A 25,189-nucleotide genomic window follows, 5' to 3' on the forward strand; every position below is an offset into this window, starting at 1 on the left:
CTGTCCTACAGTTGTGAAGTCTATATGTTGTGATGTTCCCCTATGCTTCTAATTAACCAGTCTGAACGGTTCTGAATTCTGGGAGTTGTACACTGTCTACAAGAGAACCACACTCCACATCCATGCACATGTGAGACCTTCAGAATAATTTGAAATGATTGACTTGGAAATTCCAGGTAGAAGAGTCAGGCTTCATGCAAGTTAGCCACTCACTGGAGATTTGGAGGACTGAATCTTCACCCCAATGAGAATTCACTTGTGCGATTGATTGCAAATAGCTGCCTCCATTCAAAAATATATATACCGCATACCCACAAACAGCACTGTCAATTCAACGTTTATATTTGGAGTCAGCCCTTATGATTAAAACAAATCATTTAAGACAAAGGTATCATTGAGGAATTTAATACTTTTCACCAACTTGATCCTGACCAATACAAGGGAATGATAGTCATGGTCAGCATTTCTATGCAGAGAGAAGTCCAAAAGTTTGTGTTATGTGAGGTTTTGCTTTTCATAAGGAGATCCTTTTTGAAGCTGATCAGCAGACATGTAAGAATCTAAAAGAGCAGTTCAGTTAAAGTTAAGAAAAGTGGAGGTCAATGAAGACTTGACTTTGAGGTGTCAAGAATGACTCCCCCTCGCCCATGATTTTTTAAAGTTTTAAGCTGTATACGTTTTCTACAGGTATCAGAGTGGATTGCCAACTTTGTCATTTCAGAATGCCATTTTCAGAATTAGGCAGAACCCAATGATATGGCAATGAAGACAAGCTGGTTAGTTCTAATGATACTTCTAAGTATTGTCATCCAGAGTAAATATCAACTTTACTGTTGGCTCTGTATTCTGCAAATTAACCAAAGACTCTGGTTCCCAAACTGGAGCATACATCTTACCCAAGGTAAGTGCCTCATTCCCCTCAGCCTAGTCCCTGGGGTAGTTCAAGAGGCATCAGGGTTCCCTGGCCTCTATCCTCAGCATCATTAGGTGGAAAGACTGGAGGTGAAACCATGTGGAACTATCAGGTAAGGGGGTCTTTGCATAAATGAAAGTGCTCAGGGAATAGGCAAAATGAAGTCATTATTGCTAAACCCATGCAGACAGGTAAACTAAAGCAATTAAGGACCTGAAAATACTGGAATATGGGCTACTGCCACATAACCCAAAATGTTAAAAAAAATTAGTTACTGGTTTTGACCATACCAGTTCAAACATATCTAAATGGGATATAATCATTAAATTATCCTTCAAATGAGATGGTATCGTTAAGATTGATTCTTATAGAACTTAGACTATTTTGAAAATATGGTTCTGAACATTTTTCACCTATACTTTTAAGATAGTTTTTAAAAGAACTTCCTTTTATTTGGATGTATCTTCTGACATATAAATTTTGTTTTTAAAATACCAGATCCATCTCTATCTAAAGACCCCTAAGACATTGGGATCTGTTGCTTAAAAGATGTTTGATTTTAAAGGTAAATATTAATTTGATATCTCTTTCCTAGCTATTAACTAATCTTACGGGATATTCTCTTTGAGATAGGAACTGCCTCTGTGCACATGTATTTTTATATGGGGAGGTTTCTGTTTCTGTTTCTGATATTGGTGCTCAATTGATGATGAATAGGCACACGTTGATCCTGCCCGAGGGAGCTTAAGCATAAGGGGTAACAGTGAAGATTAATACTTAATATTTTAGTTCACTACTGAAATTTAAAATATTACTTAGTATGAAAATGTAGCTGGTTCTGGTCAAAAAGGGTGAGAATTGGGGTAATAGCTCTTCTAACTGTGGGAGCTTGAAAAACATTCACTTGTGGAGGTTTTAATACGCAAAATCCATTTTACAAGGAAAATTAATAAACATGTTCAAAATTGGTCAGTTACCAGCTAAGTTCTTCCCAGGGCTTTGTCTACAAAACTCGCACATCTTTCCTATTTCACTGTATTCCACCTGCCCTACCCAGATCATGTGGAAGAAACTGTTGGAAGCTGCCCATTGCCTTCACTACCAGAAAGGGGTGGACAAGGAGTCGGAAGGCTGGTCAACCTTGAGGCTCTGGCAAGGGTCAGAGCCTTACACCCACTGTCTGGTGGAGACAAAGGGAGCTGAAGCAACTTCCACCTTTTGGTCTCATGTAAATCCTTGCTGATGGGCTATCACCAGCTATTACTGGAATTGCCTGCCTACGGGCTATGGGTGTGTCCCAAACCTGAATAAGAGATCACAAGGCCAGAGCAAAGGGTAGTCCTCTCTTGGGCTTCCACCTGGCCTCCAATTCCCAAATTAATATTTTCAAAATTTGATTAAGCTCCTGTAACAGGTGAAGTGCTAAGAGAATCTGAGAAGAGACCTCGGGTCGGGATAAAGAGGCTCCTGAATAGGAAAAACTTGGGAAAGCAAGACCCATATCACCAGCAGTAGTTGCCAGTTTCATGCAACAGACACCCTTGCTGGAGTCCAGGGGGAATGAGAGGCGTCTCGGTGGAGGTTTGCAAAGCTCAAGGAAACATTGGCCAGAGGAGAAGAGCCTCCCCTCACCAACATGTGGACACTAAGCTTCCCTGTCATAGGCCCGTTTGGGAAGGAGAAATTAGATCTGCTGAGAAGGGAGAAACAGCCCTGACAGGAGGTTTCAATCGTCATTAAATTTACTCGCCACTCTTTACCACTGAAAGAGACATGTGATCTTTAATCTATAGGCTTAAATTACTTTTATAGTGAGAAGGAGGATTTGAGAATAAGATGAGATGGGTTATAGATAATAGAAAATAATCTTTTCCCCCCACAAACTGCTGAGCAATAAGTGTAATCCTTTTACTGGGTTGTAGGAGAATTAAGACAGTATAATTAAAACCTTGGCTTGAGTTTGAATCAGTGCTAGGAGGCGGCTTCTAGGGAACAAATCCTTTAGGTAATGGATAAGCATAGAGAATACTTCATGAAAGACACCTGAGAATATGGAAATCATGTAGGTCCTGCAGTTACACTTCAAGAATATTAACTGATAGTCACATAAAAAAGATAATGTTGAAGTATGATTTTTTTCTTTTTTTCATTCCTTATTTTTTATGATACAAAATTAAGCACATGCCCAAAGCTTGTGTTGTGGTTGTGAATGTGAGAAATGAGATTTATATGAATTTTATTTTGAATTACCATATGATACAAATACATATTTCCCATTTAACACGTTAAGCACCAAGCCTATTTTGTCTTTCTTTCCGTTTCAGTCACTGGTGACTGACATGGTGCTTAACGTGTTAATAAGAATTTTTTGTTCATATGGTGTTAGTCCATTTTGCTAAAGACAGGGTGTATTTCTCAGATTGCTTTTTCTAATGAATCCTATATAATAAAAGGCCAATATGCAAATCAACCAAACAGCAAAATTACCCCTTGTTATGATGCACACTGACCATCAGGGAGCAGACGCTCAATGCAGGAGCTGCCCCCTGGTGGTCAGTGCGCTCCCACAGGGGAAGCGCAACTCAGCCAGAAACCAGGCACACAGCTGGCAAGTGCAGCAGCGGTTTCGGTATCGGGAGCCTCTCCCACATCCACTGCAGCACTAAGAACTCCTCGGGGGATGTCTGCCTTCTGCTTAGCGGGATGCTGGCCTAAGCTGGCAGTCTAACATCCTCGAGGGGTCTCAGACTGCGAGAAGGTTCGGATGGCTGAAGGACGACCTCCCCCCTAATCCCCCAGTGCATGAATGTCATGAACCGAGACTCTAGTATCTAAATATATTAAATTTCCATACCACTTTTAATCATGGAAAGGACACCATTGCCATCTATCAACCAAATTCAGTAAATTGTCTTTAAAATATACTCACAAGTGCCATCTAGTGGTTAATGAATCTATTGCATTTTTAGCTGCCACTACTGTTCTGCAGCTGAGCCCAGCTCCAGAGACCAAGAAGGCAAAAAACAACAACCACCTCTTCAAATTTTGCCTTCCCTCTACAAAACGCCTGCCTTTGTTTACTCTTTGTGTCAGCTAGTTGTGAGGTTTGTTGTTGTTGTTTTGGTGTTGATCCAGACTTTCTAGATGTTTCCAAAAATGCCAGGACCTCAGTGACAGAGTTTGGTTTTCACTGTGGCAGGCAGCAGAATCTGGATTTTCAGTTATGATTTCTGGTGACTCTTCTGGGACTGTGTGGACCCCGGTAAGGCCCGAGGGCCTGGGCTGAGGGTCCCAGCTGCTTGTGGCAGGCTGACCCCATGACAGGGACTACAGGGATTTCCCAGCAGCTGTTGAGAGTTCTTTATCTCGGGACTCTCCCTGCTCTCCCTCTCAAGGCATCAGGGGCCTGAAACACTTAGCTGGTGGAAGGAAACAGGTCCCTGTGGAGTCTGTGGACTCCAAGTCTGACTGGAAGTCAAACTGGGGTGCACAGGAGGGGTCCTCTATCACTGCTGGCTGGTCTTTTTAGCCATCTAGGACTCAGCAAGGAGTCATCTGCGGTAACGTTTTGGCGGGGGATAAGACTCTTGACTTTAATCCCAGTTCCTCCGGGGGAGGGAATCAGTTGCTGTCTGAGAGCTCTGGTCTGTCTGTTCTAAGTGCTCTCTGAGACCCCTCACCTGTCTGAAATGAAACTTTGGTTACACTTGTTCTTTGCTTGTTTTCTTCTCTTTTGGGGACTTGCTTTGATCATTGCTGTTGTGTAACTCATCTGTTTTGACCTTGTCTTTCTTTAGATTTTTTTCTGTTTTGAAACAAGAGATTTGGTCTTGGTTTCATCAGAGAGTCCATTAGGTCGTATTTTGGCTAACTGGTCAATTAAAGTCAATGACAAATCAGAATTGTTTTGCCAAAGGTCTGGTAAATAGGATAAGATCTCTTATGTGCAGGATTTCATGTTGTTACATGATAAAAATTCTACTCTGACGGATCTACATTGATGGTTCAAAGAGGGGGGGAGGGGGAAGGTCTCACCCCCACCCCCCAACAGTAAAACTCAAAGTCATTAAAATAAAGAATGAAATGGTGGTTTCTGAGGGGCTGGGAGGTGGAGAAAATGGGGAGATGTTGGTCAAGGGGTACAAAGTTTCAGTTATACAATGAGAAGTTCTGATGATTTAATACACAGCATGGTTACTATAGCTAATACTGTATTTTATACTTGAAATTTGCTCTAAGTGAAAGAGATAGTATTGCATCTGTGACCAAAGGCATTGTTTTAGTTTTCTCATTTCCATACCAAATAATCATATGTTACGTGCAGCAATTAAAAATACTACTAACCTTTTTGTTTCCATGGAACTTTCCACTGCTTGGTGAAATCTTGTTTTCTAAGATTTTGGAGGTTGTGTCCTATTTTAATAATGGTCTGTCCGAACTACTAACTAAAGACAAAATAGATAAAGGGATTTGAAAAAGCCCTGTATAACTGTAATACAATAACTTATTCTTCTTCCTCAACCCACATAATCAATTCATCTTGTCTTTTTATATATTTTAAGAACATGAAGATTTCACTTAGAGTTATTGCCGACTGGCCTACAGAGGGACAACAGGAAAAACATCTCAGAAGGCCCCTAAACCATTTAGTTCAATAAAAATTTGGGTTATAAAATCAGAGGTTCTTGGCTGAGCTATTCATTTTAATAAGTAGTCTACTCCCTTTGATTTCTACTTTTTAGGCGACGCCACTCTCACAAAAGTGATTATTGTCTTAATTTATGAACATGAAGGGAAACAAAAGAAAGCTAAACCTTTTATAACTTAAATTCTCTTCAGGTTAAACCTTATACTTTCCTAGTGAAGACTTGTTCATTGAAAGGATTAACAACCTCCCCTAGAATCAAATTCTATTGCTAATGGAAACCTCAGAATTATTATCAAAGAGTAGTTTATGGAGGGAACAGATGACTGACAAATGGGAGAAAGGTTCCAGGGAGACGTCAGGGCAGGTGTGAGACATAGTTCAATTATTGTAGAACTAGAGGCCCAGTGCACAAAATTCGTGCGCTGGGGGGTGGGAGAAGTCCCCTCAGCCCAGCCTGCACCCTCTCCAATCCGGGACCCCTCGGGGGATGTCCGACTGCCAATTTAGGCCCGATCCCCAGCCTGATTGCCCCCAACTCCCCCCTCCCACCTGCCGGCCTGGTCGCCTCACACAACCTGCTGTTGATCTTTCCTATTACTGTGATGGCATCCCAGACAATTTGCATATTCCTCTATTATTAGTATAGATGCAAAAGACATAGGCTGCATCTTCTATAACGTGTACTAAAAATGCAATATAAAACAGGAGTGGAAGGCCATCACTTAGGAAGGACAACCTTGGACATATTAGAAAATGAATTTAAATACACTGCGATTTTATAAAGGTCTTTGAACCAACCATAGCCTTAGCCAGTTTTACAGAGGTTGTTTGGAGTAAAAACCTGGGAAAGGAACACCAGCCTTCTGAGATAGGTCTAAACGATTTTAGGAGCCATCCTTCATGACCAAGGAAGATGTTACTATAGCTTTCAAATACCTGTTGTTTTATAGTTTCTAATTTAAGTAAATATAATGACTGGTTACATGCAGCTCTCTTTATTATCTCCACCAGCTTTGACTCTTGCTTTGTCTGGACTAATCACATGTCTATTTCCTAATATCAATAAAGTATTACCTAATTTATTTATTCAAACTGAGCTATCTGTTGACTCCCTAGAGCACTACTCATTGGCCAAAATACACTTGTAGGGAGTATTTATTTCTCAGTAGCACATCTTTCCCTGTCATCCATGCAGTTATCTCAGAGGTGGATTTGGCTTCATGAGTAGACCTGTAACAGTGAGTAGTGAAAACGTAGACATAGAGCCTCTTTCAAGTCTTACCCTCTCTTCAGCATACAATGTATTTATTTATTTCTCATCAGGTTTCTGTTTTATTCCTTTTTCTTTTGGACTCAGGGCAAGAATAGGGAAAACACATGACATTTCTTTCTTTATACAAGTACTTTCTCCTATATTCATTAAGGAGATACAAACAATATATGACTCACCAGTCCCGAGATCCTATATAAAAATGCATCCCACACTCTACTTTTTCCTCCTTGTTTCTGTGACAAAATAGCTCGTTCTCTCTTAAGACTGTGCAAGACATACTAAATATAATAAGTAGTTAAAAGGAGTGATTTTAGAATGTTTTTGTGCACTGCCTGACACTCTTTCCTCTTTTCTCTGAATCAAGAATTCTTGCAGTTGATGCTTTTTGGTGTGTGTGTCCATGTTATACAGTATAAATTCCTCCTCACCACACTCCAAAGGTTGAGTTATCCAAGGGTTTTCCTGGAAAATTCCATAATAGCAAAGTCATAACAGCACTCCATCTATCTCTTGAAAGCATTCTTTGTGATTTATCAGCCAGTGTCCTCTCTCCTCACTTCTCAATAGTTGAGGTTGCCTGGACTTCACCTTGAGTCAGGAAAGCTCTAGCAACTTAGTAGGGCCTTAATTGGATCTTTTAATTGGAGATCAAATAACATCCCCCAAAGTGGTTTCTGGAGGTTGAGATAAACATTCATTGAAACAGTATTTTGGTCCCCCCCCCCCCCCCCCCGCTTTTTTTAAAGTGTGATCCACAGGATTGTTAAAATGCAAGTTTCCAGGGCACACTTTCCAGAAATTCTAATCCTATCTGTCTGTTCCAGGGCCTAGAATATGAACATTTACCAAAACCCAGGTAATTCTAATACAAGCGATGTTTCTACTCTTACTCGGCAAAATTCTAACCTCTGACTTTCCTCTATCAGTCAGATGATTTAGATTGTTTGTAAAAGAATTAAATGTTGTTTTTTGACATGCAATTTAGACAAAGCCATATTTGCAACTTTAACAAATTCATTTTCTAGGTGTGCACAGAAATTTTTTAAAGTACACAGCTAACATAGGTGTTGGTTCTACACCCAGTGTTATTAGAACTTCTGGGTTTTCCTCATCTATTTAACATTCAAGAATAGATTTCTCTCCCAGTTAGGTGGCTCAGTGGTTGAGCGTCAAGCAATGAACCAGGGATCACAGTTTGATTCCTGATCAGGGAATATACCTGGGTAGTGGGCTCAATTCCAGGAAGGGGGCGGGCCAAAGGCAGCTGATCAATGATTCTCTCTCATCATTGATGTTTCTTTCTCTTACTTTCTCTCCCTCTTTGAAACAATATCTATCTATCTATCTATCTATCTATCTATCTATCTATCTATCTATCTATATCTCTGTGCCCTCTGACCTTCCATCTCTGTCCCCTGTCTGTGTCCCCAGGCATAGATATATCTATCTATCTATCTATCTATCTATCTATCTATCTATCTATCTATCTATCGATTGATAGATATAATAGATTTAACAGGTGGAGTTAATAGAGAAATGCCTAGCTGGTCCAATTTTTGAACAGATATGTCTTTAGACTGTTTGCTTCCTATTTATATTTTGACTTTCTTATTTAGATTTATTTAAGATTTCTGATAAAAATTCAATTGGAAAATGTAATAAAAACCATACAGTATCTAACAACTATATGAGGGTGACATCTCCAAAGTAAAACCAGTTGGTGTTACTCATACAGAGCATATTCCACAATTTATTTGAAATGGCAGACAAATCCCAAAGCCTCAGAAGCTTCATTCAGGGACAACAGATTATTTCTGTTCCAGGGGGAAAAAAAAAGTATATTTATTGGAGAATTTCCTATTCTATAGTAATAAAAATATGAAATACTAAGGAACTGTATTAGGTAAAGTGATTGAAGGCATGGGCTCTGTGGCCACATCGTCTGGCATCAAATCCTGCCAGGTCTGCCAACTGGGCAACCTTGCACCTCCTTTACCTTATTTTCCTCGGTTCTGTGTTTGGAATCATGATAATACCTCCCTCATGGGTTTTAGGAAAAGCTGTTTAACCTTTTAGTATCTTAGTTCCTCCTCTTTAAAATAGTGATAAAACCTCTAGGAGTGTTTGGGTGCTGTTAAGAGTAAATTTTTATATATGCACTAGAGGCCCAGTGCATGGACTCATGCACTGGGAGGAGGTGGGGCCTCAGCCTGGCCTGCTCTGCCAGCTGGGCAACCTTGCACCTCCTTTACCTTATTTTCCTCGGTTCTGGAAGTCTGGGACCCCTCAGGGGATGTCCACCTGCTGGGGGGGGGGGGATCGGGCCTAAGCCGGCAGGCAGACATCCCTCTCACAGTCGGGGGCTCTCACAGTCCAGGACCCCTCACTCCTTACGGCCCACCTGCAGTGGAGGCAGGAGAGGCTCTTGCCACGGTTGCTGTGCTTGCCACCCATGAGGCCAACAACTTGCTGAGCGGCACTCCCCCTGTGAGAACTTACTGACCCACTGGGGGAAGCTCCTGCACTGAGAGTCCGCCTCCTGGTGGTCAGTGCACATCATAGCAACTAGTCATTCTGCTGTTCAATCAATTTGCATATTAGGGTTTTATTATATAGGATGCTGTTTAGTATGGCATGGGTTGAGACACAAGACATTTAAAAGGTGCTTGACATATATTGAACACTCAGCAATTGTTAGTAATTACTATAAAATACTAAGAAATTGAAAAGAATTATTTTTGTTTTTACTTGTAGGTGAATAAGTATGGACAACAAAGACACATATTTGCTGAACTTTAAAGGCTATAATTTTGAATCTTCTTTAATTGATGCTGACTTTCTAGAAAATCTAGATGATTTTGAAATTAGAGATGATGATGTCTTCATAATTACATATCCAAAATCTGGTAAGTTTGGGGAGTGGACTACCTGTAACCAGTTTTCACTCTGGTTTGGTAATAATGTGTACAAATGAGCCCTTTCTCAGACATTAACAGTACCAAGCCTACATTGAGAGCACCATTTAGAATTTTTAATAAAGTTAAATAAATCTCAAATTTTTCATATGTAAGGTCATTTAAAATGCATATATTGTCATTTTTTAAGGCACCTATGAAGAAACCAAATATTGAGCCAAAGCAGATACTAGGCAATTGCTGACCTGTCGGCTTTCTTTGAGAATGGAAGAAAATATATTAAAAAATCCAGCAGGATTTTGGTTAGCAGCATCTCTCAGTCAGAACTAATTTCTAATATGGTTTTCTATTACAATAATTGCTTTTCTTTCCCTATAATAATGAAATAATTTTGAACTAAAGTAAATTGTCCTCAAATCTTACATTCCCCTTAAAAGCTTATTTTTTATATATGCTTCTTAGAACGAAGGGTGATTGGTATTCTTGAATCAATGTTGTACAAAGTGGTTAATATTGCCCAAAAATACATTGGAGTCAAAATCAATGCAAAAGAAATCATTCCTGATTTTCATGAAAATGCTCCAGTCCCTCCCTTTTACCATTGACTTTGAAATGCAGGACCCTGTTTACTTTCCCCAAATTAGTAATACAATGCCTTTCCCTGGATTTTTCTACTCTGCAAAATGTGTTGGCACATTTGATATCAGGTGTTTTTTATTTCCCTCCCTTAGATGTTGGTATTCCTCAGTTTGCTTAGCTTTAGGTTAAGCAGCCCATAAGAATTTTTCCTTTACCCTTAATCCAGCCTAACTATTTGGCATACCACACACCAGTCCTTAGTCCAACATGCTGGGTTCTTGCTCAGCTTAGAGGGGAGATTAGTGACTCTCCAGGATTCCCCATAAATGTTATCAAACCTACTGTATCTATTAAATATACTCAATTGAGTAGCAATGATTGCAAGATTATTGACACCTCACATTCTTTTAGAACATTGATTATATATTCATGAACATAGGTGCAAAAATCCTAAATCAAATAAATATAAGCAAAAACAAATCTAGCAATGTAAAAAAAAGATATCATTGTGAGCAAGGTGGCTTTATTTCAAGATTGGTTTAAAAATATATTAATGCAGTTCACCCACATTACTAGAGTATAGAAGAAAGCCTGAATTATCATCTCAACAGGTGCAGAACAAGCATTTAATAAAATTCAGCATACATTCCTAAGGGAGACTATTAGCAAACTAGGGAGAAAGTGAACTTCTTTAACCTGATGAATAGAATCTACCAAAACTACCACAGACATCAAATGCAATAGTGAAACATTTAAAATCAAGTATGAGACAACAATGCCTATCAGCACTTGCATTTAGCACTGCATTGGGAGGCCTATACAATGTTAAAAAGAAAAGCTGGAAGGGGTCTTGAGCTCTTAAACTGTCTATATTTCCAAAAGGTATAAAGCTTTAAGCAAGACTAAGGAAGGAGGAACAGAGATCGCCGCAGAAAGTCCCATGAACAGAACGTACAGGAATTACAGGGAACAACAGAGCTGAAGGACTGGACTACTCACTGCTGTCACAACTCTTTTTGAGTAAAAAGGGGACTTAGAACACCTGATTTTTATCTTTACTGATTTTAATGTGAAATACATAGAAAAAAAGTTGGGCACATTTTCTTGGCATAGTGGTTAAAAAGAAAGAAAAAGCTCCGAATAGTTTTACAATAGATGGCATAATTATTGGCATTGTTAATAAAAAATTAATTCTGTGTTGAAAATGAAATTATTTATTTTTACAGGTACCATCTGGACTCAGCAGATACTAAGCTTGATTTATTTTGAGGGACATCGTAATAGAACGGAAGACTTGTCAACGCTTGATAGAGTCCCCTTCTTGGAATACAATATACGCAAAACAGACTTTCTCAAGAGACCTTCTCCTCGCCTCTTCTGTTCCCACCTCCCGTATTATTTGGTACCAAAAGGTCTCAAGCGCAAAAAAGCTAAAGTAAGTCATATAAAGAGCTTATGGACCTTTGGCACCAACAAAAATACTGTCCTCAAATATTTTTCTCTAGCCCCACTCATCCACAGTCTTTCAAATGTGATAATTATAATCTTTGATACTGTTTGACACATAAAATATATATGGAATTATAAGTATATACATAAATTGGGTCATCCCACACATTGCTTGTAGTGTGATTATATAGTATACAGCAACATTTCTTTGATGACAGCACATAAAATTCTACTCTTTTTAATGGTTTAGTAGAATTTATTGGATGGCTCTATGCTTCGTGTATTGATGGACAGGTAAGTTGCAGCAAATGTATATATTACATCGCAATACACGTTCTTTTTTCTTTTTTTAAATCCTCACCTGAGAATATTTTTCCATTGATTTTTAGGGAGAGTGAAAGAGAGAGGGAAGACAAAGAGAAATATTGATGTGAGAGAAACACATCGATTGGTTGCCTCCTGCATGAGCCTGGACCAGGGTCCAGGCCAGGAGGAAGGAGCCTGCAACTTAGGTACCTGCCCTTGACCAGAATCGAAGCCGTGCCCCTTTGGTCCGCATTCCCACGTTCTATCCATTGAGCCAAACAGACTAGGGCCAAACTTTTTAGTTTTTAATATAAATTATAAAATGATATCTCAAACTAATCTGAGTTTGGATTTTCCTAATCAGTAATGAGATTAAGTACTTTTTGATATGTTTATTGGCCATAATTATTTCTTACTAGAGGCCCGGTGCACGAAATTCATGCATGGAATGGGGGGCATGTCCCTCAGCCCAGCCTGCACCCTCTCCAATCTGGGACCCTCGAGGGATGTCCGACTGTCCGTTTAGGCCCGAATTTCGGGCCTAAATTAGGAATGTCTGGGATCGGGCCTAAACGGGCAGTCGGACATCCCTCTCACAATCCAGGACTGCTGGCTCCCAACTGATCACCTGCCTGCCTTCCTGATTGCCCCTAACCGCTTCTGCCTGCCAGCCTGATCACCCCATAACCACTCCGCTGCCAGCCTGATTGATGCCTAACTGCTCCACAGCCAGCCTGTTTGCCCCCAGCTTCTCTCCTCTGCCGGCCTGGTGCCTCCCAACTGCCCTCCCCTGCTGACCATCTTGTGGTGGCAATCTTGTGTCCACATGGGGGCAAGATCTTTGACCACATGGGGGCATCTATATTGTGTGTTGCAGTGATGGTCAATCTGCATATTACTCTTTTATTAGATAGGATTCTGTGAAATTATTATAATTTTTGTCCAATTTTTAAATTTCATTGTCTTTTTCTTAATGATTTATTTTATATATATTCTGGATACTAATAAATTATTGGTTATATGTGTTTCTTTGCTCATATTTTGTTGCTTTTTGTAACTTTATGCTATGTATTTTCATTAACAGCATTCTTTAAAACTTAATATAATTTAATTGATCAATTTTTATTTTAACCGAAATAATTTTTTTCTGTTTAGGAAATCTTTTTCTTCTCTGAGACCAGAAATATATTCTTTATTTTTAAGATGTCAAATGTTGCTTTCATATTTAAATCTTTAATCCATGTATAATTTTTTTTTTTTTTGGTCTGCTGTGAAGTATGAAGTAGAATTCCAATTTTATACTATATGGACAATTATTTTTTTCAACATCACATGTTAAGTAATTTTTCCTTTTTGAAATGCTCTCCAGTGCTATCTGGGCTTTTTATCAAATGTCACTTAACGCTTACAGAGGGTACATTGAAACAGTTTCTATGCAGGGTAATTTGTAATATTAACCAACCTTACAAATAAATAATTTTACTTTTAGAAATTATACCTTGACTAGAGTCCTGGGGCACGAAATTTGTGCACGGTGGGAGGTGGGTGTCCCAGCCCAGCCTGCACCCTCTCCAATCTGGGACATCCCTCTCACAATCCAGGACTGCTGGCTCTCAACTGCTCGCCAGCCTGCCTTCCTGATTGCCCCTAACCGCTTCTGCCTGCCAGCCTGATCACCCCCTAACCACTTCCCTGCCAGCCTGATTGATGCCTAACTGCTCCCCTGCCAGCCTGATTGCCCATAACTGCTCTCCCCTGAAGGCCTGGTCACCCCTAACTTCCCTCGCCTGCAGGCCTGGGTCCCCCCCCAACTGCCCTTCCCTGTAGGCCCGGTCACCCCCAACTTCCCTCCTCTGCCAGCCTGGTCATCCCTAACTGCCCTCCCCTGCAGGCTTGATAGCCCCCAACTGCCCTCCCTTGCAGGCCTGGTCCCTCCCAACTGCACTCCCCTGCTGGCCCTCTTGTGGCAGCCATCTTGTGTTCACATGGGGGCAGCCACCTTTGACCACATGGGGAAGCCATCTTGTGTGTTGGAGTGACAGTCAATTTGCATATTACTCTTTTATTAGATTATTAGATGCTTGAGCATGTGAAATGTCATGTGAATAAAGTTGATTACTTCAACAGTCTTTGTAATAGCAAAAAAAAACAAAACAAAACAAAAAAATAGTTATAACTTAAATTTCCATGAGTAGTAGGCTGGATGAAACACATTGTTATGTATTCACATAGTGACATATGTTGGTGTGAAAAAACAACAACAAAAAAACCAACAACAACCTGTAAGGACAACGAAGAATTGTTAAAATTGTTTTATTATACCTCCTGCAGATTGTTTACGTCTACAGAAACCCCAAGGATGTTATGACTTCATACTTTCATTTCTCAAATATGGTAATCCTGCTTGAAGCTGGGAATGATATGGAACATTTCATGAAAAGGTTTCTAGATGGAAATGGTAACTATGAATTTATGCATTCAACTTGTTTATGAGGCCGTGTTGCCATCTAGCCAAATTCTCAAACTTGGGGAACATATTTTAAGGAAAAAAAGAAGAACAATGATAGAAGCTGAATGCACACAGTGGTTACTACTCTGTTATCTTAATTTGCCACCCAATGGCTTTTCTATTCTCACCAGGACCACTTTGGGGATTGTTATGGTTCCAAAGGCATATTGTTTAAGAAATACTTTGACCAGATCATAAAAGAACCGCAATGATGTACCAATTCAAAGTGGATGTAGTTTTTGTGTTCTGTCGTGGACCAGTGGTAGGCCTTATATGGCAGCGATGGAATATTCATTTCAACACTGAGGAGGATAGATTGATGTCAGAGGCTTGTGGAATGTGGAATTGGGGCTCTCATTTATTTATATAATAAAAGAAGAAATAAATAATGTTTTTCAGGTGGAAGAAGTAAGAAAGTAAGGAGCTCACCTTAAATCTTCACAATTAGTTGTTTGGGCTTCTTATTTTCTTCACTGCTGCTTTTCCTACATACATAGGAAAGGCAGGTTTTCATTAAGATCATGTCATTGTTTCCCAAAGCACCATTTTACAAGGTAACACAGATGTCTCATGGTGGGGGCTTTCCTTTCCTTTCGGAGGATGCCGGAACAGAAAAGAAAGACTCTAGTTTGCTGTTTGGTAAGTGCAAAATCTTCACCTTGTCACTTACTAATTTCCCTCCAGTGATAGGAAGCCGTTGGTTTGATCACATCAGAGGCTGGTATGAGCACAGACATGACTTCAGTATTCTGTTTATGATGTATGAGGAAATGAAAAAGGTAAGAGGCGAAGGTTATTTTTAAAAATTATTTCTTTGAAACCCTCTTTTATTTTGGTTTTAATGAACCACATTTTCCCAGTTTTCTTGGTACCTAACTACTTCTCATGTTTTTTCAGGGGTTTCTAATTGCCTGCCCCTCCCTTAATTATTGCTTTCCTCAGGGCTCTCTTCTCACTGTACACAGTCATCTCTTGTGGTTCCTTTTCATGCTCCCATCTGTGTCAATAAGGGCAAACTCACAAGACTAGTGATGGAAAAAAGAGCAAAGGCACTTCGAAATGCTGGGGCCAGCCCTGGCCGGTGTGACTAGTTGGTTAGGTGTCATCCTATGCACTGAAGGGTTGCTGGTTCTACTCTGAGGCAGGGCCTGGTTTGCAGGCTCGATCCCTGGTAAGCGGCACGATGTTTCTCTCTCTCTCTATTTCTCTCTCTCTCTAAAAATCAACAAGAATATTAAACAAATAAAACAAACAACAAACAAAAACAACCCTGGGATGAGAAGCCACTAAGATTTGGCCAATTAGTCAGAGGTAATTGTGTGCCCAGTGATGCAAGTTCTTTGTGTTTCGTTGTTGTTGTTTTTATTAAAGAGAATCTTGAAATGCAGCTTTCATAAAAATCACATAATATATGCATGTTGACATCCAATGAAAACTGTCTTAATACATTTTGTAAACCAAACCAAACACATTTGAAGTTCACTATTTTGTGATCTCTGGTTGATATGTTGACTCACTGCTACATATCTTACTTGCTCATTCATTCAAGATTATAAAATGCCTGTTATGTGACAGACCCTAAATAATCAGGCAAAGACAATTGAACCCTTTATTTCTAGAACTTATAATCCAACAGGGAAGACAAGTATTCACTAAGTAGATATATATACTTCAAACCTGTGATAACTGTTATCAAGGAAAAGTTCAGGTATGATAGTACATGAAATATACTGATCTGGTGTACGTAATAGGCAATTATTTCTGGAAAAGTAACATGACAACTTCAAGCTAATAGATATGAGTTGGCAGAAAAGTAAAAGAGAAGTTTAAGCCAAGGAAAGAGAATGTGCAAATTATCGGAAGCAGTCAGGTGCATGATACCTTGCAAGGAAGAATTTAAAGAGCAAGATGGAGGTAATGAAACATTAAGATAGAGAGGTGTGGAGAAACCAAGATGGTGGCATAGGTAAACACCTGAAATTGCTGCCTCGTACAACCACATCAAAACTACAACTAAAAGACAAAATGGACATCATCCAGAACCACAGGAAGGCTGGCTGAGTGGAAATTCTACAACTAGAAGTAAAGAGAAAAACACACTGAGACTCAGAGGAGCTGCGGACGTAAAGTGCAGAGTTACAGACGCACGTGTGTGTGGAAAGGGCTAGCAACTGAGGACATGGTTGTCTTTTTCAATCCGGAGGGAGACACAAGCTCCCAACTGCTCTGAACTTCAATTCCGGGCAAGACTCTGGGGACTAAGATTCATACAGCAAGAAACTAAACTGTCTGGCATCGGATGGAACTTGAGGGCGGCTTTCTCTCAGAGGTGCTTGCAGCAATTACCTAGGGACACTGAGACCCAGGGGCCTCTTAGGGCAGGGCAGACAGTCAGCCATTGCTGTTTGCTCCTGAGACCCCACCCCACCCAAGTTGTGCGCAGAGGTTTTTGCATATGAATGGCCTGGTCGTTTGAAATCTAAAATTACCTAACAAACTGCAGCTGAGTCAGAGAGACCCAGAACATCCAAAAGAGGGCCAAGTCCCCACAGGAACTTGCATTGCTTCACAGCTAGGCCTCATCTGGGCACCTCCAAAACCCAAACAAAGAAGAAGAATCTTCAGATCTCTCTGTAGCTCCTGCTGGGTGGCCTCAGGCAAAGGCTAAATTAGCACCTCCTTGGAGATCCAAGAGCCAGTGTACCCAGTGGACAGAGTGGGACCATCCAGATTACAACTCCTCAGATCCATAAGGGACACACCCAGGGGGCAGACTCAGTGAGCACCAAAGCCTCACTGAAGCAAGTCTTGCCTCATAAGGGTGTCTCCAGCACAGAAGTTCTCCCATCGCAGACACAGCTGATCCTCACAGCCAATTGGCCTGGAGGTCAATTCCTCCCAGTGATACCAACAACAATCAAGGCTTAACTACAGCAAGACTGTGCACACAGCCCATAAAGGGGTGCAGCAAGAGTGTCCACCTCAGGTAACTGGGGAGGCTGTGCCACTGGGCCCTATAGGACACCTAGCACACAAAGCCACTGTATCAACATGGGGAAGCAGCCAAATGCGGAGGCAAAGAAACAGGTCACAAATGAAAGAAATGGAGGATATAGAGTTCAAAACTACAGTTATAAGGTTTTTCAAGAATTTTCTAGAAACCGCTGATAAATTTAGTGAGACCCTTGAGGATATGAAAAAGGACCAACTAGAAATTAAGCATACACTGACTGAAATAAAGAATAATATACAGCAGACTAGAGGATCGCAAGAATCAAGTCAAAGATTTGAAATACAAAGAAGCAAAAAACACTCAACCAGAAAAGCAAAAAGAAAAAAGAATCCAAAAATGTGAAGATAGTGTAAGTAGCCTCTGGGACAACTTCAAGCATACCAACATCCGAATTATGGGGGTGCCAGAAGAAGAGAGAGAGCAAGATACTGAAAACCTATTTGAAGAAATAATGACAGAAAACTTCCCCCACCTGGTGAAAGAAATAGACTGACAAGTCCAGGAAGCACACAGAATCCTGAACAAAAGGAATCCAAGGAGGACCACACCAATACACATCATAATTAAAATGCCAAGTGCAAAAGACAAAGAGAGAATATGAAAAGCAGCAAGAGAAAAACAGTTAGTTACATACAAGGGAGTACCCATATGATTGTCAGCTGATTTCTCAACAGAAACTATGCAGGCCAGACGGGAGTGGCAAGAAATATTCAGAGTGATGAATAGCAAGAACCTACAACCAAGATTACTCTACCCAGCAAAGCTATCATTCAGAATTGAAGGTCAGATAAAGAGCTTCACAGATAAGAAAAAGCTAAAGGAGTTCATCACTGCCTAGTCAGTATTATATAAAATGCTGAAAGGTATTCTTTAAGAAGAGGAAAAAGAAGAAAAAGGTAAAGATAAAAATTATGAACAACAAATACATATCTATCAACAAGTGAATCTAAAAATCAAGTGAATAAAAAATCTGAGGAACAGAATAAACTGGTGAGTATAATAGAATCAGGGGCAAGAAAGGGAGTGGACTGACAATCCTTGGGGGGAAAGGGTGTGGGGGGTGCAGGAAGAGTATGGACAAAAATCGTACATCTATGGATGAGGACAGTGGAGGTTGGGTAAGGGCAGGGGGTGGCGTGGGAACTGGGTGGAGAGGAGCTATGGGGAGCAAAAAGAAGAACAACTTTAATAATCTGAACATTAAAGATTATTAAAAAAAAAAAGATTGAGAGATGTATTGGAGCCAGATCATGCAAGGTCTGTAGACTTTGTTAGTGATAGTAATTTCTTCATCTATAAAGCAATAATGAGCCCTTTAACAGTTGTAAGAAGAATAGCAATATGATAAAATTAGTATCTTTAGAATGCAATCCCCTCTAATGGGTTTAAAAGTGATAATAGTAAATATAAGCAAACTAGTTAGAGACCAGTTTGCTAAAGCACTGTTCATAGTTAGTGTAAATAAATGCAAATAATTTGAGGATGTTGGTTTTGTAGCCTACAACTTTGGTTAGTTTTTTAATAGTTCGAACAGTGTGGGGTTGTTTTTTTTTTGTTTGTTTGTTTGTTTGTTTGCTTGCTTTGTTTTGTTTTTGTATATCTTTAGTGTTTTCTATGTATATAATCATGTCGTATGTGAACACATAATTTTGTATCTTTATTTAAATTTGGATGCCTTTTTCTTGTCTACTTACTCTGGCTAGGACTTCCAGTATTAGGCTGAATATAAATGGTGAGAACTGTCATTCTTGCCTTGTTCCTGATCTTTTGTTGTTGTTGTTGTTGTTAATCCTCACCCAAAGATATGTTTCCATTGGTTTTTAGGGAGAGTGAAAGACAGAGAAAAGTAAAGACAGAGAGAAATATTGATGTGAGAGAAACACATTGACCAGGGCCTGGATTGGGGAGGAGCCTCTAATCGTGGTACATGCCCTTGACTGGAATCAAGCCCTGGACCCTTTAGTTTTTAGGCTGAGGCTCTATCCACTGAGCCAAAAAAACTAGGGCTGTTCATCTTTGTATTCCAGGAGTAAATCCCACTTGTAAATAGTGTATAGTTCTTTTAATACTTTACTGAATTTGTTTTGCTAGTACTTTGTTGAGGATTTTTGTATCTTATCTTTCATAAGTAATACTAGAGGCCCGGTGCACAAAATTCGTGCACGGGGGTGTGTGTCCCTCAGCCCAGCCTGCACCCTCTCCAATCTGGGACCCCTCGAGGGATGTCCGACTGCCCGTTTAGGCCCAACCCTGGTAGGGTCGGGCCTAAACGGGCAGTCGGACATCCCTCTCACAATCCGGGACTGCTGGCTCCCAACTGCTCGCCTGCCTGCCTTCCTGATTGCCCCTACCTGCTTCTGCCTGCCAGCCTGATCACCCCCTAACCACTCCGCTGCCAGCCTGATTGATGCCTAGCTGCTCCTCTGCTAGCCTGATTGCCCCTAACTGCCCTCTCCTGCAGGCCTGGTCCCCCCCAACTGCCCTCCCCTGCAGGCCTGGTCCCCCCCCCAACTGCTCTCCCCTGCAGGCCTGGGTCCCCCCAAACTGCTCTTCCCTGCAGGCCCGGTCGCCCCCAACTTCCCTCCTCTGCTGGCCTGGTCACCCCTAATTGCCCTCCCCTGAAGGCTTGGTCACCCCCAACTGCCCTCCCTTGCAGGCCTGGTCCCTCCCAACTGCCCTCCCACCTGGCCATCTAGTGGCAGCCATCTTGTGTCCACATGGGGGCAGCCATCTTTCACCACCTGGGGGCAGCCATCTTGTGTGTTGGAGTGACAGTCAATTTGCATATTACTCTTTTATTATATAGGATTGGGTTTTTTGTGTGTTTTTTTTTCCTGTAGTATTCTCATTTGGCTTTGGTATCAGGGTAATGCTGGCCTTATAGAATGAGTTTGGGAGTATTTCCTCCTCTTTGATTTGATTTTTTTGAAGAGTTTGAGGATTGGTGTTAATTATTCTTTAATTTGTGTTTGGTAGAAATAACCAATGAAGTCACCAAACTTGAGCTTTCCTTTTTTGTAGCCATTGTATTTAATTACTTGCTTTACTCTTTCTCTCATGAAATTGTAAACTCTTAACAAGCACAGATAGCATATTATTGTTCCCTTAAACTTCTCCAGCACTTATCACAGTTTCTGAAACACAAGATTCCTAAAAGTGCTAGTTGAATGGGTGAATGAAAGTGTGTTGTCCTTATAAAATCAAACAGTAGAAAGCTCTAACAAAGCTGACAACCAGAGCACTCATTTTCATAGAAGGAATAGGAAAGTAATATATCTTTGTCAAACTTTAGACTTACAGTAAGTCCAATCACCTTTGGTCTTTCCAAAGTGTAATCAAGATGTTGGGATGTAACTCGTGCATTCTTTGTAAGCTGAATAGTTTCTCATACCCACAATTCTTTCAGGATCTCAGAAGTTCTGTGCTTAAAATCAGCCGTTTTCTTGAGAAAGAACTGAGTGAGGAGGATGTGGAAGCTATTGTGAAACAGTCTACATTTCAGAACATGAAGTCTGATCCAAAAGCAAATTATGATGAGATTCTAAAACATGAAATTGGGAAAAGAACAGATGACGGACATTTTCTGCGCAAAGGTGATGCTCAGGGGGTTTTAGGAGCAAAAGTGCTGAGAGTTCCGTGATTGCTTAGTCCCTACACTAATTAAGGGTGTGTTTACCGTGTCTTTCTAAGTACTGTCATTGGGACCTGGAGAGAATCAAAGATCTTAACTGCAAATGGCCCTGAATAGTATCCCAGGACACTAAACAATTTTGTAGTACATAGTCTAACACTTGAACCTAATTACATTCCTTCCTTTTAGTCTACATGTCCCTACTCTTTAAAATTGCATAGCAAGTCTTACCTGAAGGTGATGTATATATGTGACCAGGGCAGCTCCAATTATTGGTTTTCTTTATTTCTCCTAGAACATTGTAGAAGTAAACCCAACATGTATTTTGTTGTGGGAGTGGGAGTTTGAGTTAGAGTGATTTCCTCATGTACCAGATTTCTTCAGTGTAAAAAGCAGATTAATACTTCAAGAAACCAATATGCTATGAATTCAAGTATTCAATAAAAACATGCAATTAATTTTTATTGTGCTTGTATGACATGCCAGCAATTAAGAATCAATATATCTTCCCCCTGATACTCCTTAATTTTAATTAAAATTTTTTTGATCTTTTAATGTACATTTTTCTAGAACATAATTTGTACTTCTTTTATTCATATTTTATTCACTAATTTATCCATAACTTAGCATTTTGATGATGAATATTGATTCTTAATTAATGAAGATCTTCTTGAAATTGCTCTTGATTTTGCTAATTTTTTAAAACTGTTTCTTTTTTGTCCCATTTACTATCAGCTTTTAAGTCTCATTGCTTAAATAGATCAAGTACAAAGTAATTTTCATGCCCATAAATAGCTTGCTAACTGTTCCAAATGCCAATGATAATGTTTAAATAAGAAAATTTGATAGTGGAAGATGCCCAATAATCTTCATTTAAAAATTGGCTTAATGACAGTTTCTAACTTCCATCAAGTAAAACTGAAGCAATGACAGCTCTGAACACCCTCGGTGACCTTGATTTCATTACTTGAAAATCTTTGGGTTTCATTTTTTTTTTTTAATTTTAAAGTATGTTTTTATTGATTTCAGAGAGGAAGGGAGATGGAGGAAGAGAAAGAAACATCAATGATGAGAGAGAATCATTGGTTGGTTGCCTCCTGCATGCCCCACACTGGGGATTGAGCCCGCAACCCAGGCATGTGACCTGACGAGGAATCAAACTGTGACCTCCTGGTTCATAGGTCGAGGCTCAACCACTGAGCCATGCTGGCCGGGCTTTCTTTTCAATTTTATTTATTTTATCTTTAGCTTTGTATTTATTTATTTTTATTTTTAAAATTATAGTTGAAATTCAAGATTATTTTATATTAGTTTCAGCTATGCAGCCTAGTGGTTAGACATTTATATAATTTATGAAGTGATTCCCCAATAATTAGAGTACTCACCTGGCACCATCCATAGTTATTACAATATTATTGACCATATTGCCTATACTGTATTTTACATCCCATGACTATTTTGTAATTACCAGTTTGTACTTCTTAATCCCTTCAGTTTTTTCAATTTTAAAAATAAAGAAATGCTGATATTGTGGAGTTGTGTTAAGAATTATATTACATGATAGATATAGTTTGCCAAGGATGGTGCCCGGCATTTAGTTTTTTTTATTTTTAGATATATATTTTCTCTTTATTTTATTCTTTCCCCATCTCCATTTATCCCCCCTATCCCATCTTCCACCTCTACCCACCTCCCTCCCTCGCAGGATCACCACAATGTTGTCCATGTCCATGAGTGCTTTCTCTTCTTTTTCTCAATCTCTCCACCCCACACTCCCAATAGTTACCCCATACCAGAGTTGTCTGTCTGCTCTCTATGAATCTATTTTGCTTGTTATTTCAGTTTGTTCATTAAATTCCACATATGAGTGAAATGATATGGTACTTGTATTTCTTTGGTGCCTGGTATTCAGTAAAATATATGAAAAAATTCTAACCTAGTAATCTATTTTACTCTTGTTATACCATCTCAATAAAGGCTAGAATTTAATGGTAGTGTTGGTGAAAGCATAATAGCTGAGGATAGTGAACTTTGTAAGTGTTTTTAAGTTTGTTTCTTAGTTCATTTCTGTATAAGGAAACATGAAGTATCAAACCCATGGAGAACTAACGGATATTTAGGGAGGCTGGCAGAGGAGATTAAAGTGGGTGGGAAGAAACTCGTGCCCTGATAGTGCCACTTACTCACCCAGGTGCCCATCGTGTGCTTATTTCTAGGTACCGTTGGAGACTGGAAACATCACTTCACAGTGGAGCAAAATGAAAGATTTGACAAAATATTCCAAAGGAATATGAAAGATCTGCCTTTGAAGTTCATCTGGGATTTAAATGAGGAGTAAAATCAGTGTAAAAGAATTTTTAAAAAATCTACTAACTAGAGAGGCTATTTTAATAGACATATTAATTTGTGCTTCTTATGCAAATGTTAATTATAAAACTTTACTAATAAAAAATGAGTAAACTGTGCTTATATTAGTTGCCAGGAGTTTGATAAACACTTTGAAATTTCAAAAATTAAAATGATTTAGGAGATAGTCTGCATTATAAATTGAAAAACAGGAAGCATGTAATAAGAATTATAAATGTTCTGAGTTTTCTGTTGTGTGTATTTTTTCTTTACCTACAATTAAGTTTAGTATTAATGAAACATTAAAATGTATTTTATTATTGTAATTAAATATTAATTCTTTGATTTAAAATAATTGTGAATGTTGAAATAGAGAACTCGTACGAAAGCACATGGATCTATTTAATACTTTAACAGATCACTAAAATTTCTTTTTATATATTGATTTTGAGAGAGACAGAGAGAGAGAGAGAAACATGGATTTGTTGTTCCACTTTTTTATGCATTCATTTGTTGATTCTTGTATGTGCCCTGATGGGGATCTAACCCACAGCCTTGGTGTATTGGGATGACGTTTGAGAGATGTTAGGTAGAAGAGATTGTGCATTGTAAAATACTCTGTTAATAATAGTAATATTATAATTTAAATTTAAATACTTGTAGGGAGAATTGTCTTGTTCTATATTTACATTTTGCAGTAAATTTAACCAACAAACACTGGGTTTACTAAAAGCAACGGGCTCACTGCTAGGCTCTCTGTGGTTTAGAAAATTTTGAAGAAATACAGTTATTCCACAGAGAAGATTATATTCTGGTTTGGATAGCAAGGTAATACCAAATACAAAAGAATACATTTAAAACATAGAACTCGCTGGTTGAATTTAAAATACACATCTAAATTAGGTTAAATTAAATTAAATGGCATAATGACTATAGTAGGTGATAAATTCTAAGATGAATTGTACTCTACTAAGAAGTGTTAAAGTAAGAAAACATTCAAACCTGTAAATAATTTTTTGTGAGTTTATTTGAGCCAAACTGTCGACATTTGCCGGGAAGCAGAACCTCAACTAAGTGAGATAATGCTCCAGATAATGGGGAGTCATCTCTATTTTTATACATTGCAGTCAAAGGAGGGACAGATGGGTTACATGAAATCCATTGGTGATAGACTAGAGAGGCGGGAGAAAGCAAAGCAGGGAAACCTCTGGGATTGGATAAAAAGTAAAATGCTAGTCACATACTTGGGTGGGCACAGGAACAATGAACATGATAACAATGAAGGAATTTGTGGTATCTGTCCTGGAGCCCAGGCACATTAGTTGTGCCCCAAGGGGTCTGGCAAAAAGGAAGTTACAAGTTACCCAGACATTTCAAGGATATGCTATTATAGATGCAAAAAGACAGATAGGCTCAGTTCAGGTAAAGGTTGACTTTGTTAGTGAAAATACTGGCCTAGGATGTAACTACCCACAACAACTGCTTTTAGTTCAAGTTTAATTTCAGACCATCCTTTGTGGTGACTTTAGGTCTCTGAGTTTGCAAGACTGCCATGCAGGCCTCCCCTGAGCTTGTCAGGTTAGCATGTGGCCCCTATATCTAAATGG

General features: G+C 39.4%; 2 protein-coding genes across 2 annotated transcripts in view; both read left to right on the forward strand.

Annotated features, from left to right (window-relative positions):
- Nucleotides 1–25,189, forward strand: part of CALHM4 (calcium homeostasis modulator family member 4) — a 92,526-nt gene that overhangs the window by 25,237 nt on the left and 42,100 nt on the right. The window lies entirely within an intron of this gene.
- LOC307104725 (amine sulfotransferase-like) lies at nucleotides 1,419–23,574 on the forward strand (the record flags this gene model as incomplete). The annotated part of the gene is made up of 7 exons (XM_079779807.1): nucleotides 1,419–1,478; nucleotides 9,589–9,740; nucleotides 11,555–11,763; nucleotides 14,415–14,541; nucleotides 15,277–15,371; nucleotides 21,012–21,198; nucleotides 23,453–23,574. The coding sequence occupies exons 2-7, from the start codon at nucleotides 9,599–9,601 to the stop codon at nucleotides 23,572–23,574; spliced, it is 882 nt and encodes a 293-aa protein (XP_079635933.1). The 5' UTR covers nucleotides 1,419–1,478; nucleotides 9,589–9,598.

This window comes from Cnephaeus nilssonii (assembly GCF_951640355.1).
Source record: "Cnephaeus nilssonii genome assembly, chromosome: 9".
NCBI classification, from domain to species: Eukaryota; Metazoa; Chordata; class Mammalia; order Chiroptera; family Vespertilionidae; genus Cnephaeus; species Cnephaeus nilssonii.